Source organism: Geotrypetes seraphini, chromosome 2 (assembly GCF_902459505.1).
Source record: "Geotrypetes seraphini chromosome 2, aGeoSer1.1, whole genome shotgun sequence".
NCBI lineage: Eukaryota > Metazoa > Chordata > Amphibia > Gymnophiona > Dermophiidae > Geotrypetes > Geotrypetes seraphini.
The window spans coordinates 278,453,784-278,470,529 of NC_047085.1; the positions used below are offsets into that span (position 1 = coordinate 278,453,784).

Consider the following 16,746-nt stretch of genomic DNA (forward strand, 5'->3'; position numbering starts at 1 on the left):
AGGTGTGAGATTTTGAAAGATTAGGGTGTATGAGAGTTGGAAGATTGGGGTATCTAGTGCTTGAAAGATAAGGGTGTCTGAGAGACTGAGAGTTTGAGATGTCTGAGAGGGTTGCTGTCTGTGAGTTAGTATGAGAGCCTGTACGATTAGGATGAAGGGATAGTGTGTTTGAGAGGTCCGCTTGATGCCCTAAGGTATCGTTGTCTTGTGTAGTTTGGCTCTTCTTAAGGCTCTTCGCAAAGGCGCTCTCGCTAAGGCGAGCGCCTTTGCCTCGTCCCCTTTTATGGGGGGAGTTTGGCTGGTGACGTCAGGGGTGGGTGGAGTTAGCTCTCGCCTCTTCCCCTGCTAGCACCGCCTTCTCTGCTCCTCTCTCTGCTTCTTCCTGCTAGCACACTCTCTGCTCACTGTTCTGCCATGTGCTCAGGACTCTTCTACCATGTGCTCAGGATTAGGCACAGCTCCTACAGTCTCCCTTTGGCTCTTTAATGGGGGGAATTTGGCTGGCAACTAAAATTCAATGAAAGAAATTCAGAGTAATGCATTTGGGGATTAATAATCAGAAGGAACCGTATATGCTGGGAGGAGAGAAGCTGATATGCACGGATGGGGAGAGGGACCTTGGGGTGATAGTGTCCGAAGATCTAAAGGCGAAAAAACAGTGTAACAAGGCAGTGGCTGCTGCCAGAAGGATGCTGGGCTGTATAAAGAGAGGCGTAGCCAGTAGAAGGAAGAAGGTGTTGATGCTCCTGTTCAGGTCATTAGTAAGGCCCCACTTGGAGTATTGTGTTCAGTTTTGGAGACCATATCTGGCAAAGGACGTAAGAAGACTTGAAGCGGTCCAGAGGAGGGTGACAAAAATGATAGCAGGCTTGCACCAGAAGACGTATGAGGAGAGACTGGAAGCCTTGAATAGTTATACCCTAGAGGAAAGGAGAAACAGGGGAGATATGATTCAGACATTCAAATACTTGAAGGGTATTAACGTAGAACATAATCTTTTCCAGAGAAAGGAAAATGGTAAAACCAGAGGACATAATTTGAGGTTGAGGGGTGTAGATTCAAAGGCAATGTTAGGAAATTCTACTTTACGGAGAGGGTGGTGGATGCCTGGAATGCGCTCCCGAGAGAAGTGGTGGAGAGTAAAACTGTGACTGAGTTCAAAGAAGCATGGGATGAACACAGAAGATCAAGAATCAGAAAATAATATTAAAAATTGAACTAAGGCCAGTACTGGGCAGACTTGCACGGTCTGTGTCTCTATATGGCCATTTGGTGGAGGATGGGCTGGGGAGGGCTCAATGGCTGGAAGGGTGTAGATGGGCTGGAGTAGGTTTTAACGGAGATTTTGGCAATAGGAACCCAAGCACAGTACCGGGTAGAGCTTTGGATTCTTGCCCAGAAATAGCTAAGAAGAAAAAATTTAAAAATTTAAATTGAATCAAGTTGGGCAGACTGGATGGACATTTCGGGTCTTTATCTGCCGTCATCTACTATGTTACGCTTCGGAGAGTCCTGCTGGCTGAGCTGATCGGATGGGAAAATACCCCTGTCGCAATCAGCTCAGCTGGCTGTAGCAGAGGCCCCCCTGACACGTACCCCTGAAATTGGCAGGAGAGATGCCCACACCCTCCTGCTGACACCCCCCATGACATTTAACAGGAGGGAAGCCCATTTCTTCCTGCCGCTGGCCCTTTCGATCCCCTGAACCCCCCCAACAGCTGACACCCCCCAAACCTCAAGGCCCCTCCCCTAGTAAGCCTTGATGTTATATTTATCCATTCCATATCAGTGTAGTTGAAATCACTCATTATTATGGTAGCATTTATTGATATGTGATCTTTAAACCATAATCCTCCACCTGGTTGCTGGGGAACTGAGAGATCTCCATGTTGCCCAGTTAGAAGAAATTATAGCTCTTACATTTTCATAGGTCCAGTTCTTCTAAATGTGACTCTTTTACATTTACTAACCCTAGTATTTGTCTACTTTTCTTGAAAGCGAGACATGGGAACATTTCCTTTTTAGAGCCTGTTAGCCACTATCTATATACCCTGTTTAAATTGAGAAGGTCATTTTGGTTTTGATTCCAACCTTTCTGTAAATGGACCCTCTATGTTTATTCCATCACTGTTTTTGCCCCTTAGCACACTCTTGGAACAGCTTCTGGCCCTCTCCTATGGAACTGCAAAACTTGGCCAGATATCAAGGTGTTGTGCCAGAATCTGCATGTTTAGTGTCCCCAAAGTTCTCAAAAAAAAAGAGTTACACTGTTTAAGAACATAAGAAGTTGCCTCCACTGGGTCAGACCAGAGGTCCATCGCGCACAGCGGTCCATCAGGCCCATGACCTGTGAAGTGGTTTCTGGCTATTCCTATAACCTACCTCTACTTCTGTCTGTACCCCTCAATCCCCTTATCCTTTAGGAACCTATCTAAACCCTCCTTGAACCCATGTATCGTGCTCTGGCCTATCACAACCTCCGGGAGCGCGTTCCATGTGTCCACCACCCTCTGAGTAAAAAAGAACTTCCTAGCATTTGTTCTAAACCTGTCCTTTTTCAATTTCTCCAAGTGCCCCCTTGTACTTTTGGCTCCCCACAATCTGAAGAATCTGTCCCTGTCTACCTTCTCTATGCCTTTCAGGATTTTGAATGTTTCTATCATGTCTCCTCTAAGTCTCTGCTTTACCAGAGAGAATAGCCCCAGCATTTCCAACCTGTCAGCGTATGAGAAGTTTTCCATACCTTTTATCAGTTTTGTCGCTCTTCCCTGGACTCCCTCAAGTACTGCCATGTCCTTTTTGAGGTACGGCGACCAGTACTGGACACAGTACTCCAGATGTGGGCGCACCATTGCCCGATACAGTGGCAAGATGACTTCCCTTGTCCTTGTTGTGATACCCTTTTTAATGATACCCAACATTCTGTTTGCTTTCTTTGAAGCTGTCGCACACTGTGCTGATGCTTTCAATGTTGTGTCCACCATCACCCCCAGGTCTCTTTCAAGGTTGCTCACCCCTAGCAATGATCCCCCCATTTTATAGTTGAACATCGGGTTCTTTTTCCCTATATGCATGACCTTGCATTTCTCAATGTTAAAACTCATTTGCCATTTTTTTACCCACTCTTCCAATCTCGTTAGGTCCCTTTGCAGGTCTTCACAGTCTTCCGTGTTTCTAACCCTGCTGCAGAGTTTGGTGTTGTCTGCAAATCTAATAACCTCACATTTCGTCCCCATCTCCAAGTCGTTAATAAATATATTGAACAGGAGCGGTCCCAGCACCGACCCCTGTGGAACTCCGCTCGTGACCCATTGCCATTCTGAGTAATGTCCCTTCACTCCAACCCTCTGTTTCCTGCCTGCCAGCCAGTGTTTGATCCATCCGTGGACATCCCCTTGCACCCCGTGCTTCCACAGCTTCTTAAGCAGCAGTTCGTGGGGTACCTTGTCGAAGGCTTTTTGGAAGTCATGGTAAATGATGTCTATGGATTCCCCTTTATCCATCTGGCTGTTTATTCCCTCAAAGAAGAACTGCAAGTTCGTGAGGCACAACCTTCCCTTGCAGAATCCGTGCTGGCTTGTCTTCAGCTGCCCATTGTTTTCTATGTGATTGCAGATGGTGTCCTTAATCAGTGCTTCCATCATCTTTCCTGGAACCGAGGTCAAGCTCACCGGCCTGTAGTTTCCCGGGTCACCCCTTGATCCCTTCTTGAAGATGGGCGTGACATTTGCTATTTTCCAGTCCTCTGGGATCTCCACGGTTTTTAAGGATAGGTTACATATTTGGCGAAGTGTTTCCGCTATTTCGTTTCTCAATTCTTTTAGTACCCTTCGGTGGATGCCGTCCGGACCTGGCAATTTGTCGCTCTTCAGTCTGTCTATCTGTCGGAGGACATCCTCCCAGCTTACCTATAGTTGGACCAGCTTCTCATCCTGGTCTCCATTTATGATCTCCTCGGGTTCTGGAATATTGGATGTGTCCTCCCTCGTGAAGACTGACGAGAAGAACTTGTTTAACCTGTCGGCTATCTCTTTTTCTTCCTTTACCACTCCCTTCCTGTCCCCATCATCCAAGGGTCCCCCTTCCTCCCTGGCCGGTTGCCTCCCCTTCACATACTTGAAGAATGGTTTGAAGTTTCCTGCTTTCTCTGACAGTCTCTCCTCATACTCTCTTTTTGCTTTCTTTACCACTCGGTGACATTCCTTTTGGTACTTTTTGTGCTCATTTTGGTTGTCCTTGGTTTGGTCCTTTTTCCATTTTTTGAACGATGTTTTCTTGTCACTTATCGCCTTTTTCACTGCATTTGTTATCCACTCCGGGTTTTTTTGTTCGACTCTTTTTGCACTCTTTCCTAAACCTGGGGACGTACAGATTCTGCGCTTCGTGTACCGTGACCTTGAGTAGGGACCAGGCTTTTTCTACGGTCTCCATCTTCCCTGAGCTGCTGCTGAGTTTCTTTCCCACCAATTTCCTCATGGCCTCGTAGTTCCCTTTTCTGAAATTGAGTGCTGTCGTTGTGGTTCTTTTCACCTTTGGTGTTCCTATTTCTAGCTTGCACCGGATCATGTTGTGATCGCTGTTTCCTAGTGGCGCTAGTACTATCACCTCCTTAGCGGGTCCCCCTAGCCCATTGAGGATTAGGTCAAGAGTGGCATCTCCTCATGTTGGTTCCGTGACCAGCTGTTCCATGAAGCAGTCCCTTATAGCCTCCAGGAATTTTGTTTCCCTCGTGCAGTTTGAGTGTCCAATATTCCAGTCTATTCCAGGGTAGTTGAAATCTCCCATCACCACCACACTTCTGCTTTTGCATACCTGCCTTAATTCAGCCTCCAGGTCTTGGTCGTTTGTTTCCAGTTGTCCTGGTGGGCGATAGTACAGTCCCAATTTTATGTCTGCTCCATTTCCTCCTGGTAGCTTAACCCATAGTGATTCCAAGTTGTCCACCCCTACTGCTGTTTACATCCTGGTTGAAGGAATGGAGTCCTTTATATATAGCGCTATTCCGCCACCCTTCCTGTATGTCCTGTCTCTCCTGTAAAGTTTGTACCCTGGTATGACCACATCCCATTTGTTGTCCTTGGACCACCATGTTTCTGTGACTCCAATTATGTCCATGTCCTCCTTTCTGGCTATAACTTCTAGCTCTCCCATTTTGGCTCTTAGGCTCCTAGCATTTGTGTATAGGCAATTTAAGTCCTGGTTGCTTACCTTCCTTGTTGGTTTTTCTCGTGGTTTGGTGTTCCTGCCTACCCCCTCATGGGCTGCCAGTTCCCGAGTCTCGCTTCGTTCATCCTCCTCCTGCGGTGTGTCTTTTTTGTCCTCATCTCCCTCCTGTGGTGTGTCTGTCTCGTCCTCAGCCTGTTTCCCCATTTCTGGATGTCCCTCTGGCTCTGGCTGTTTCCTCCATTTCCTGCTCTTTGGTTTCATTTGTTCCCTGGGCCCCTGCATTGCGTCCTTGGTTGTTTTTTTTTCAAAAAACGTCCACTCAGTCTCGATCCCTCTATCGCCTTTTCCCGGTTCAGTATCCTTGTTTGATACTCTAGTCCGATGTGTCGATGTCAGATCGACTATTGGCTTTCCCCTTCTCCTCAGTTTAAAGCCATGTCTATGCCATTCTGGATGTTGTGTGCCAGCCTCCTCGTCCCATCCGTGCTCAGGTGCAGTCCGTCCCTTCTGTAGAGCTTGTTCTTCCCCAGGAAAGTTGTCCAGTTCCGTACAAAGTGAAAACCTTCCTCTTCGCACCATCTCCTCAGCCAACCGTTTATTGCTTGCAGCTCGGTCTGCCTCCTTGCATCCGCCCTCGGCACTGGCAGGATCTCTGAGAAAGCAATCTTCCTTGTCCTCAGCTTCAGTTTCCTCCCGAGTGTCCTGAACTGCTCAGTCAGTGTAGTCCTGTTGTGGTTCCTTCTGCTGATGTCGTTGGTTCCAACGTGGATTATCACTGCTGTTTCCTCTGTCTCAGCTCCTTCCAGGATTCTCTCGATTCTGTCGGAGATGTCCTTAATTCTCGCCCCTGGGAGACATGTCACTAGTCGGTCATCTCTGCCTCCTACTATGTGACTGTCCACCTCTCTCACTACGATTGCAGATTTCCCCTTCCTCAGCTTCCTCTTGGGTCTCAGGTCTGTATCAGTGACTCGATCCGCCACTCCTTCCTCTGGATTCTGATGGGTCTCTGCCTCCTCTGCCTGCTCAGTTCCTCCGCAAGGTCCTTCCCCTCTGGCTTCTGTTGGAATCTGTCCTTCCCTCCTGGCATCTGGTGGAAACTGTCCTCCATATATTGGTTCCTGTCCCCCGGCATCTGGTGGATGCTGTCTTCCATCTGTTGTTTCCCTTCTGACTTGTTGGTGATCCTGCGCCTCCACCATCCTACAAGCCTCCTCAATGAATCTCTCGAGCTCTCTAACCTGCTCCTTGATGTGACTCTCTCTGGTGGTATCCTCAGTTGCCCAGCACGGTTCCTCTACGGTGCGGAGTCCCTCCAGCTCCTGGACCTTCACCTGCAGTCTCTCGACCTCCTTCTTCAGGCTTCCAACCACCTTCTTCAGGTTATCCAGTTCCTGACATCGACCGCATATGTACGCCTGCCTTCCGGAGGGGAGGTAGTCATACATATGAAACTCGGTGCAGTATACTGGAAAGCTTCACTGGGTTCCTGCAGCCTTCATTCCTCCTTTCTAGTTCCTGAAGTCCCTTGGTGTGTAGGAGTGGTGCTCGGCGTGCAGCTAGCTGAAAGAGTAGAGAGAGAAGAGAAGAAAGTACTTTTTTTTTTTTTTTAGGAATTAAATGTTAGAATTTGCTGCTGGGCTGCCTGGGCTCCTGGCTCCTTCTCAAGGCTCCTTCGCAAAGGCGCTCTCGCTAAGGTGAGCGCCTTTGCCGCTCGCCTTCGCTGCTCGCCGAACGGCCGCGCACCGTTGGCTCGCCCCCTTTTAAGGGGGAGCCCGGGCGCCGAGACGACCTCTGACATGGTGGGGGTGGGTGGAGCTTCCTCTCGCCGCTACCCCTATCAAGCTTCCGCCCCTCTGCCTCACTGCCCCTCTGTCTCTCCCTTGCTTGACCCGGCTTCCTTCCTCCCCTCTGCCTCGCGGTCCGCTCTACAAGAAAAAGAAAAAGGTAAAAAGAAAAAGCAACTTTTCTGATTATTGATTCTCAATAGAGTTCCATCACAGTGCAATGTTAGTTTTCTTCTCTAATTTTGTTAACAGGTCTTAGGTACGATACCTCACATTTGTGTGCCTCTTGACATACAAATTATGGAAGTTGTTTGTGTTCTCTAAGTGGCCTGCTCTGGGCCCCTTCAAACGCTGAATAATTTCAGCTTTCATTTCCATTGCAATGTGAGCAGGAAGCAGTGAAAGTAGAAGACGTTCCTGAAAGATAAAAGAAAATTATTAGCATGTCTGTACACTTTCAAGGCAATTCTAGAACAGGTCATCAAAACTGAGATGCCAAATTTCCGAGTCTATTTTATAAAACAATTTATACATATAAGTGTTTTTATATATAAAATACTAGTGTAAAATGATGGTGCACCTAAATATAGAGTATTCACTGGAGAGGGGCATGGGCCTGCCACAGGTTTGGCCAATATTTAAACAGGCGAATTACAGAGTACTTTCATTTAAACATTTTGGATCAGATTCTATAAATGGCACCCTGATTGGAGATGTCTAGTAGAACTCCACATGGAAGTCAAAATTGAATAATGAGCTTAATTGGTGTGGTAACTGACCACGACATTAAAAGCTCATTAAAAAAAAAAATTTAAACAATTAATTAAGAGTTCCACACAGAACTCAGAGTGGCGACTACCAGCGCCTAATGGCACCTACCCATAAAGTAGACGTGGTTAAGGGCGGAGAATAGGTATGGTATGACTTAGGCTAGGTGATGGTAAATTAGGCTAGAAAAACCCTGACCTAATATACTGGTGCCTAACATTAGGATGTCTAGCAACATCTAAGTCAAGTTAGGTGAGCTAGGTGCAATTCTGTAAACAGCACCTAGCAGTTGATGACAACCACTCTGAACAATACCTAGGAAATAGGTGCAGCTAGGTGCCAGTTATAGAATCAGGCCTTTTATACCTGTAGTTGGGACTATTCTTCCCTACATATATCACTTTGCACTTATCCATGTTGTTTCATCTGCCATTTAGATGCCCAGTTTCCTTGTCTCAGAAGATCTTTCAGAAAATCTTTGCAACTCTGTACCATTTCATTGATTGTATAATTTTGTGTCACCTGCAAATCTGATCTCTTCAGTTATCATAGGATTGAAATCTACACGTGTTTCTAAATTTATAAAGGGAATATATTTTTTTTTTAATATGTTTTATTGATTTTCAAGAAAACAAACAAGTTCAGAACAACACAGTGTACAAAACACAAAAATGAGTACCACCAATCTTAGCATAATTCACCATGTCAACCTGAAACCCACCCACGCATCCCCTCCCCCAAAGACCCAAAATGAACAATAGTGTGTCGAAAACAGAAAAATATTTAAACATTCAACAAATGACTGCGGGCTCTGGGCGTCAGGATGTTCCAAAAGGGTTCCCAACAAGAACAATATGCACGGCCCTGCTGTGTGTCCAGAGAAGATACTCGAAGTCGTTCCATGGATGCCAATTCTATTATCAGTGTGCGCCAACGAGACAAGGTCAAAGAATCAGAGGATATCCAGCAATGAAGTATCACTTTCTTGCCCAACAAAATTGCTCGTTCCAAAAAGCCCCTGAAACCCTTTGGAGAAGGTCTCGGAAGAAAATCTACAGTAAACAGTAGAAGCGGGCCAAGCACATAGTTGTAATTCCACATGACCACAATATGCTGATGGACCTGCTGCCAAAAGGTGTGTATCTTTGTACAGGTCCAGAACTGATGTCCAAGAGTAGCAGGAGAATGATGACATTTAAGGCATTCAGCCGAAGCACATAGAGCAGCTTGAAACAAATACGTCGGAGACCTGTAGAGACGAAACAGAAATTTGTAAGTCAGTTCAATCAAATTCACTCTAGGGGTCAATTTAGCCACCCGACGAATTCCTTTCTGTATCATGCGGTCTGTAACCTCACAAGGTAAATCCAAAGTCCATTGTGATGCATAGTGAGCATAAGGCATTTCACCAAAAGAGTCCTGAAGATAACGATAATGATACCGTAAAGGGATCCGCGTCTGAGTTGACAGACATAGTGCCTCAGAAAGAGTTTCCATTCGGCTATCCGTTAGGCAATCCTGTGGCAAGGAACGAATATAGTAAGAAAGCTGAGCGTAAGGGAGCCAATTAGAAGCAGTCCACCCGTGTTCCCGAATGAGGTCCTCCAAAGTGTATAATGAACCATTCGAATGGACAAATTGAAAACGATATGGAATAGAAACATCCTTCCATACTGCCAGCTCCACTTGAGGCATCCCCGGAACAAAGTCACATAATATGGGATACGCATCCGTTGACACAGGATCCTCCAAACACAACGCAAAGGCAAAAAAAATAAGTCTCTAGCAGAGGAGGTCCGTGGAGGCAAGCGCTTCACATGAAGTAAGTAACTGAAATGAAATGGGCTACAGAGAGACAGTTCTTGATTTGTAGCTGAAAAATGACTCATCCCCCGGAACCAGTCATTCAAATGTCTCATCTGACATGCCACAGATAACATCCTCAAGCTGCGCAATCCCAAACCACCCTGGTCTCTAGGACTTTGCAAGGCAGACAATGACAATCTCGCTTTCCTGCCATTCCACAAATAGCGACGTAAGCAGGTGCCCAATTCCTTATCGTGCTTGGTGGAAAGTAGCAATGGCAACATCTGAAAGACATAAAGCCACTGTGGTACCAAGACCATGTTATACAATGCTATCTTCCCCATAAGTGAAAGAGGGTAAATCTGCCAATTCTGCAATTTTTGTTTGGTGATGGTCAATAGAGGAACAAGGTTCAAGGAAGAAAGTTGGGAGAGATCCGGAGAGACGTAAATACCCAAATATTTCAATCGCCCCGGAGCCCAGACCGAAGGAAAAGGCCCCTGCCATGTGCGTTGCACATCTGGGGAAAGCCCCAATACCATGGATTTTTGAGCATTCAATACCAGGCCTGAATACATACTAAACTCATCAAGAAGTTCAAGGGCTTGAGGAAGAGATCTCTGTGGATTCCCTAAAGTCAACAGAAGGTCAGCCGCAAATGCCAACACACGTAACTGCGAGACACCCTCCGGCAGAACCTAAAATTCATCATGACGTTGTAAAGTGCACAAAAAAGGGTCCAAATAGAGAAGAAACAAAAGGGGCGATAGAGGACTCCCTTGTCTAATGCCACGTATGATCGGAAATGAAGGTGTGCGATGGCTGTTGACCAGGATGCAGGCAGTAGGATGCTTGTATAAAAGCCGAACCATGTCCAAATACCAACCCGAAATGCCCATATATTGGAGCACCTGAAAAAGATAGTGCCAGTTGACCTGGTCAAAGGCCTTAGCAGCATCCAAGGTCAGTAGTAACCGGTTGGCCAAAATCTTATCTAGAATCTTAAGATCCACATTTAGCAGCGAAATAGGACGATAAGATTCAAGATCAGTGTCCGGTTTCCCCGGTTTAGGTATTAAGGTAATATAAGCGTGATTCGCTCCAGGAGGAAACCCACCGGACTCAAGGGCCGCAGAAAAATAAGCCTCCAAGGAGCTACATAATGAAAATAAAATCTTATAGAACTCTGGGGAGAATCCATCTGGGCCAGGAGAAGTACAATTTTTAAGTTGATTTACTGTTACTTGAATCTAATAACCTCACATTTCGTCCCCATCTCCAAGTCGTTAATAAATATATTGAACAGGAGCGGTTCCACCATTTTCTCCTCCACCAACTTCACCTTATCACGCTCTTTTCTGGTAGATTTAGAAGACATCGCAGGCAAGGATTTTGCCAGGTATTTGTCCATAGATTCACCAAAGGCAACGGAAGAAGATGCAATCAAAATCCACAAAATGAATCCCCAAAAGTAGTCAAAGTAAGGAGTAGGGCACTGGAGCCGGCACTGAGTGCAACTCACCGGTTCACAGCATCACGTGATCCCTCCAGGGAATACATATTTAAGAGGGAAAGATCTCCACCTCAGGCAATATATAAGAACATAAGAACATAAGAAGTTGCCTCCGCTGAGGCAGACCATAGGTCCTGCCATAGACCATAGACCTGCCCAGCGGTCCGCTCCCGCGGCGGCCCATCAGGCCCATTGCCTGAGCAATGGTCTATATCTATCTATACCCCTCAATCCCTTTTTCTTTTAGGAATCTATCCAAACCTTCTTTGAAACCATTTAATGTTTTCTTGTCTACAACAGCCTCTGGAAGCGCGTTCCATGTATCCACCACCCTCTGAGTGAAAAAGAACTTCCTAGCGTTTGTTCTAAACCTGTCCCCTTTCAATTTCTCCGAGTGCCCCCTTGTACTTGTGGTGCCCCTTAATTTGAAAAATCTGTCCCTGTCTACTTTTTCTATGCCCTTCAGGATCTTGAAGGTTTCTATCATATCTCCTCTAAGTCTTCGCTTCTCCAGGGAGAAAAGTCCCAACTGCTTCAATCTGTCGGTATATGGGAGATTTTCCATTCCTTTTATCAGTTTAGTTGCTCTTCTCTGGACCCCCTCAAGTACTGCCATGTCCTTTTTGAGGTACGGTGACCAGTACTGAACACAGTACTCCAGATGCGGCCGTACCATTGCACGATACAGCGGCATGATGACTTCCTTCGTCCTGGTCGTAATACCCTTCTTAATGATACCCAACATTCTGTTTGCTTTCCTTGAGGCCGTGGCGCATTGTGCCGATGCTTTCAGTGTTGCGTCTACCATCACTCCCGGATCTCTCTCCAGGTTACTGACCCCTAGTGGTGTTCCCCCCATTTTGTATGTGAACATCGGGTTCTTTTTCCCCACGTGCATGACCTTGCATTTCCCCACGTTGAAGCTCATCTGCCATTTTTCGGCCCAATTTTCCAGCTGCGTTAGATCCTTTTGGAGATCTTCGCAGTCTTCCCTGGTTTGAGCCCTGCTGTATAGTTTGGTGTCATCTGCAAATTTAATGACTTCACACTTGGTTCCCGCCTCTAGGTCGTTTATGTAGATATTGAACAGGAGCGGTCCCAGCACCGACCCCTGCGGAACTCCGCTCGTGACCCCTTTCCAGTCTGAGTAGTGGCCCTTTACGCCAACCCTCTGCTTCCTGTTTGCAAGCCAGTTTTTGATCCATCGGTGGACCTCCCCTTGTACCCCTTGATTCCATATCTTTTTAAGCAGTCTCTCGTGTGGCACCTTGTCGAAGGCTTTTTGGAAGTCAAGGTAAATGATGTCTATAGATTCCCCTTTATCCACCTGGCTGTTCACCCCCTCAAAGAAGTACAATAAGTTTGTGAGGCATGACCTCCCCTTGCAGAAGCCATGTTGACTCGGTTTTAGCTGCCCATTTTTTTCGATGTGCTCACAGATACTGTCTTTAATCAGTGCCTCCACCATCATCTTTCCATATCAGTTCAAAACCACACAAATTTCAAGTGTATTAAAAAATTTATTATACAGCCTAATCAGGCTTCTAGGCAGTGTACATCAATAAATGGTAATTATAAATGACACATATTAAAAGTGTTGGTTTTGGATGAGGGATTAATGGAGTCATTCTTCTTAATCCCTCATTGTTATTTCTGCTGCCAAAATAAGACAAAGTTAAAATTACAGGTTTACTAATTCACTGGTGGTATTTACACATGTAGATTTATAAAATGGGAGTAATTACGTGTAGAACTGGCGCTACTGACATATATATGTTGATAAATCAGAATTTCCAGGTGAAACTGTAAAACTTTAATATATTGTGACAGGGAAGCCCCTGTCAATGGCTCAAAGCCTGGTCTAAACACAGCTACTAAAGAAAATGTGTCAAAGAACCTGCCCATTAACTCTGTTCCTAGTGCCAAGGTCAGACAGGCAGGGCAGAACAGAGACAGTATGGCAGAGAAGTGTAGAATTCCTGCTGCAGTCCCCTATAATTCCTTTTACAAATCACCTGCTAACTCTCAGGTTAGATCTCAAGACAGACAATCTGACACAGCAAGGGTTAAAGAAAGGGGTGGGGCTGAAAGGCAGAAGTGCTCAGAGCACAACTGAAGATTGCACAGTGGGATAAATCAAGTCCAGCTGAGAACTCACAGAAACAGTCAGGAACTTGGAGGAAAGTGAGATCATCATAAGGCAGGGAGCGTGAGGCTAGAAGCTCAGCCCCACTGCCTTTACCTTATAAACCTTTTATCCCATGATACAGCATGATGACAGAATTTTACTTCCAGGCAAAAGCTAGCTGGAAGGAAAGGGCTCTCTGAACAGAGCTGGCCAAAAGCTGTTCAGAGGTTGAGGAGTCCCTTATGGAGATAGAGACGGCTCCCCTCAAAATGAAATGGAGTGGAGCCCAAAAGCAATGTCTGAATTAAGCAAGCTAGGAATTATTTTAACAAGACTAAAGATATTATAATGACTCTGTATCACTCCATGGTGCGACCTCATCAGGAGTATTATGTTCAATTCTGGTCTCCTTATCTCAAGAAAGATATAGCGGCACTAGAAAATGTTCAAAGAAGAGCAACCAAGATGATAAAGGGGATAGAACTCTCGTATGAGGAGAGACTAAAAAGGTTAGGGCTCTTCAGCTTGGAAAAGAGAAGGCTGAGGGGAGATATGATTGAAGTTAACAAAATTCTGAGTGGAGTAGAATGGATACAAATGGATTGATTTTTCACTCCGTCAAAAATTTTTACTTTTCTTTTTTCTTTTTTTGTTAATTTCTTTATTCATTTTAAAGCCATAAGTAAGTGCAAAATAAAATACAATCATATAATTCTATAAAAGCACTTAAATACAATTACAATTATAATCTATGACAAAAAGATTATCACCCCCTCATAATTATATCTAAGAACTACACTCAAATTGAGAATTGAAAATTACATTCCAACCCCCCTCCCACCCACCTATCCTGGACGTGTATGACCAAAGGGCATAATCAGCAATCACTCTTAGCAAAATTTTGTCAATGGCTCCCAAATCTTCAGAAACTTCTTATAATAATATCCCTGATGTATGGCCATATTACGTTCCATCTTAAAAACATGACAGAGAGACTCCCACCAAAAGGAATAGTTCAGTCTATCCTAGTTTTCCAATTCCTTAGAATAAGCTGTATGCCAACCCCTGTCATACTAAATAGAAGTTTATTATTATGGGATGATATTTGGCAGACTATACTGATTATTAAGATTTTTCCATTAAGGGAACCCCACCTGAATAGCCTGCTTCAACTGCAACCATCTATAATTTTGTGATTTATTAAGGTCAAATTTGTGTTGCAATTGTGAAAAACTAAGCAGCTTACCATCAGAAATAACATCATCTAAAGTGTGTATTCCAGCCTTCATCCAATATTTCCAGATGACCTTAAATCTGCCAATTTGTATCTTGGAGTTCAGCCATATGGTTTGATAGGTTGATTTATGTATTGGAATAGTTGTTAAATTATTCACATATTTCAATGTATCTACTAATATTCTATTGTCCTTGTACAATCTGGGCATCTTGATACTTAACACATGACTCAATCTCAATGGTGACATGAGTTGCCACTCCAACTGAAACCAGTCCGGAAAATTCTCCATAAGCTCAGGGAAGATCCAATACATACCTTGATGCGTAATATGGGCTTGATGGTACCTATAAAAAATTAGGAAATGTATCCCTCCCTCCACAATTGTCTTTTGAAGAGATACTAAAGCAATTCTTGCAATTTTATCCAACCAAATAAATTTAGTCAAAATACTATTTAGTTTCTTATAAAAGGACCTTTGAAAATAAATTGGTATCATACTCATTTGGTAACAAACCACAGGCAAAATCATCATTTTAACTGTTTAAACTCTCCCCCACCTCGATAAGTGTAAAGAGTTCCAATGTTCGCACATTTCTGTGATCTTTGTCAATAATGATTTTTCATTTACCTTTATTGTCTCTTCTAATGTTCTTTGAATCCAAATTCCCAAATATTTAATATCTTCATCCTTCCACAGGAAAGGGAACAAATCAAATAAACCCTTTTGGCAATGAATATTTAATGGAAGAATCTCTGATTTACCACAGTTTATCTTATACCCTGAAAATTTTCCAAATTCATTTATCAAATCCAATAGATGTGGAATGGTAGATTCAGGATTTCTCAAATGAAGCAAAATATCATCTGCATAAGCAAAGACCTTATATTCCCGACCTGCACAAGGAATACCCTGTATCTCCTCTGCCTGTTGAATAGCCAATAACAATATCAAATATCAAATAGTAAAGGAAATAACGGACACCCTTGTCTAACCCCCCTCTGCAGACAGACACGTTCAGAAAAATTATTATTAATATATAATCTAGCAGAAGGAAAGCTATACAAGGTTTGAATCATCTGTGTAAATCCAGAACCAATAACAAACTATTACATTGCCAGGTACATAAAAGTCCATTCCACCCGATCAAATGCATTCTCTGCATCCAAGGATACAGAAAAGGCAGGTTCTTCCATTGCTTTTGTTAAATTTAACATGTGAAAAGCCAATCTGGTATTATTTGAAGAATATCTTTGGGCAACAAACCCTGTCTGATGCATACCAATGATATAAGGGAGAGCCTTAGCCAATCTTAAAGCCAATAATTTGGCCAATAATTTCCCATCTACATTAATCAAAGATATAGGCCTGTAGTTTGAAACCAACATAGAATCTTTATTTGGCTTTGGTAAAACAATTGTTAAAGATTCTGCCATAGTACCTTTAATACAACCTTTACTTAGTGGATCCTGATATAAATTTAGTAAATGAGGCAATACTATTTTGAAATGACTTATAAAACTCTACAGTGAAACCATTACCACCTGAAGCGGATCCAACTCTAAGAGACTTCAAAGCAGTTTGTAATTCTTTCAGTGTAACAGGCAAATCAAGAGAACTCCTTATATATTCGGGAATTTTAGGTCCCTTAATTAAGTTTAAAAATTCAATTCCATCTATTTCCTTATCTGAATAAAGCTCAGAAGAATATAAAGCTTTATAATATTTCAAAAAGTGATCTAAATTCCTGAAGGAAAAGTCCATATGTTATTAAGACATGGGGGAAGACTCTGCTTGCCCTGGATCGGTAGCATGGAATGTTGCTACACTTTGGGTTTTGGCCAGGTACTAGTGACCTGGATTGGCCACCATGAGAACGAGCTACTGGGCTCGATGGATCATTGGTCTGATCCAGTAAGGCTATTCTTATGTTCTTGTGTGGGAGCAGGAGAAAGTGGGCATCTCTCCAGCTGCTGGGGAGGGGGCGCCTCATCAAGGGGGGATTTTGTTTGTGGCAGGAGAGAGTGTTGCCACTGTACGGGGGTGTTGTATTTGGCAGGAGAGAATGGGCATCTCTCTCACTGCTTGGGGGCGGGGGGTCACTGCTGCGGGAGGTGTTTGTGGTGGGATAGAGTAGACATCTCTCCTGCTGCTGGGAGGATGGCGCTGCATCAAAGGGGGTGTTGTTTGTGGCATCTCTCCCATTGCTGGGGGGTAGTCGAAGCTGCAGGGGGTTGTTGTTTGTGGCGGGAGAGAATTAGCATCTTTGCCGCTGCTAGGGGGATGTTGGATGGCTTTCTAGTAGTCTCCGACACTACCATGCCAGGGTTTTAAACAGTGCTG

General features: G+C 44.3%; 1 protein-coding gene across 3 annotated transcripts in view; it reads right to left on the reverse strand.

Annotated features, from left to right (window-relative positions):
• The window catches only part of ADCY2 (adenylate cyclase 2), a 1,055,565-nt gene that overhangs the window by 793,031 nt on the left and 245,788 nt on the right, over window positions 1-16,746 (reverse strand). For all 3 annotated transcript variants that reach the window (XM_033929720.1, XM_033929718.1, XM_033929719.1), the window contains exon 5: window positions 7,222-7,370. In XM_033929720.1, the coding sequence (XP_033785611.1) occupies window positions 7,222-7,370 (149 nt within the window). The remainder of the gene's footprint in view (window positions 1-7,221; window positions 7,371-16,746) is intronic.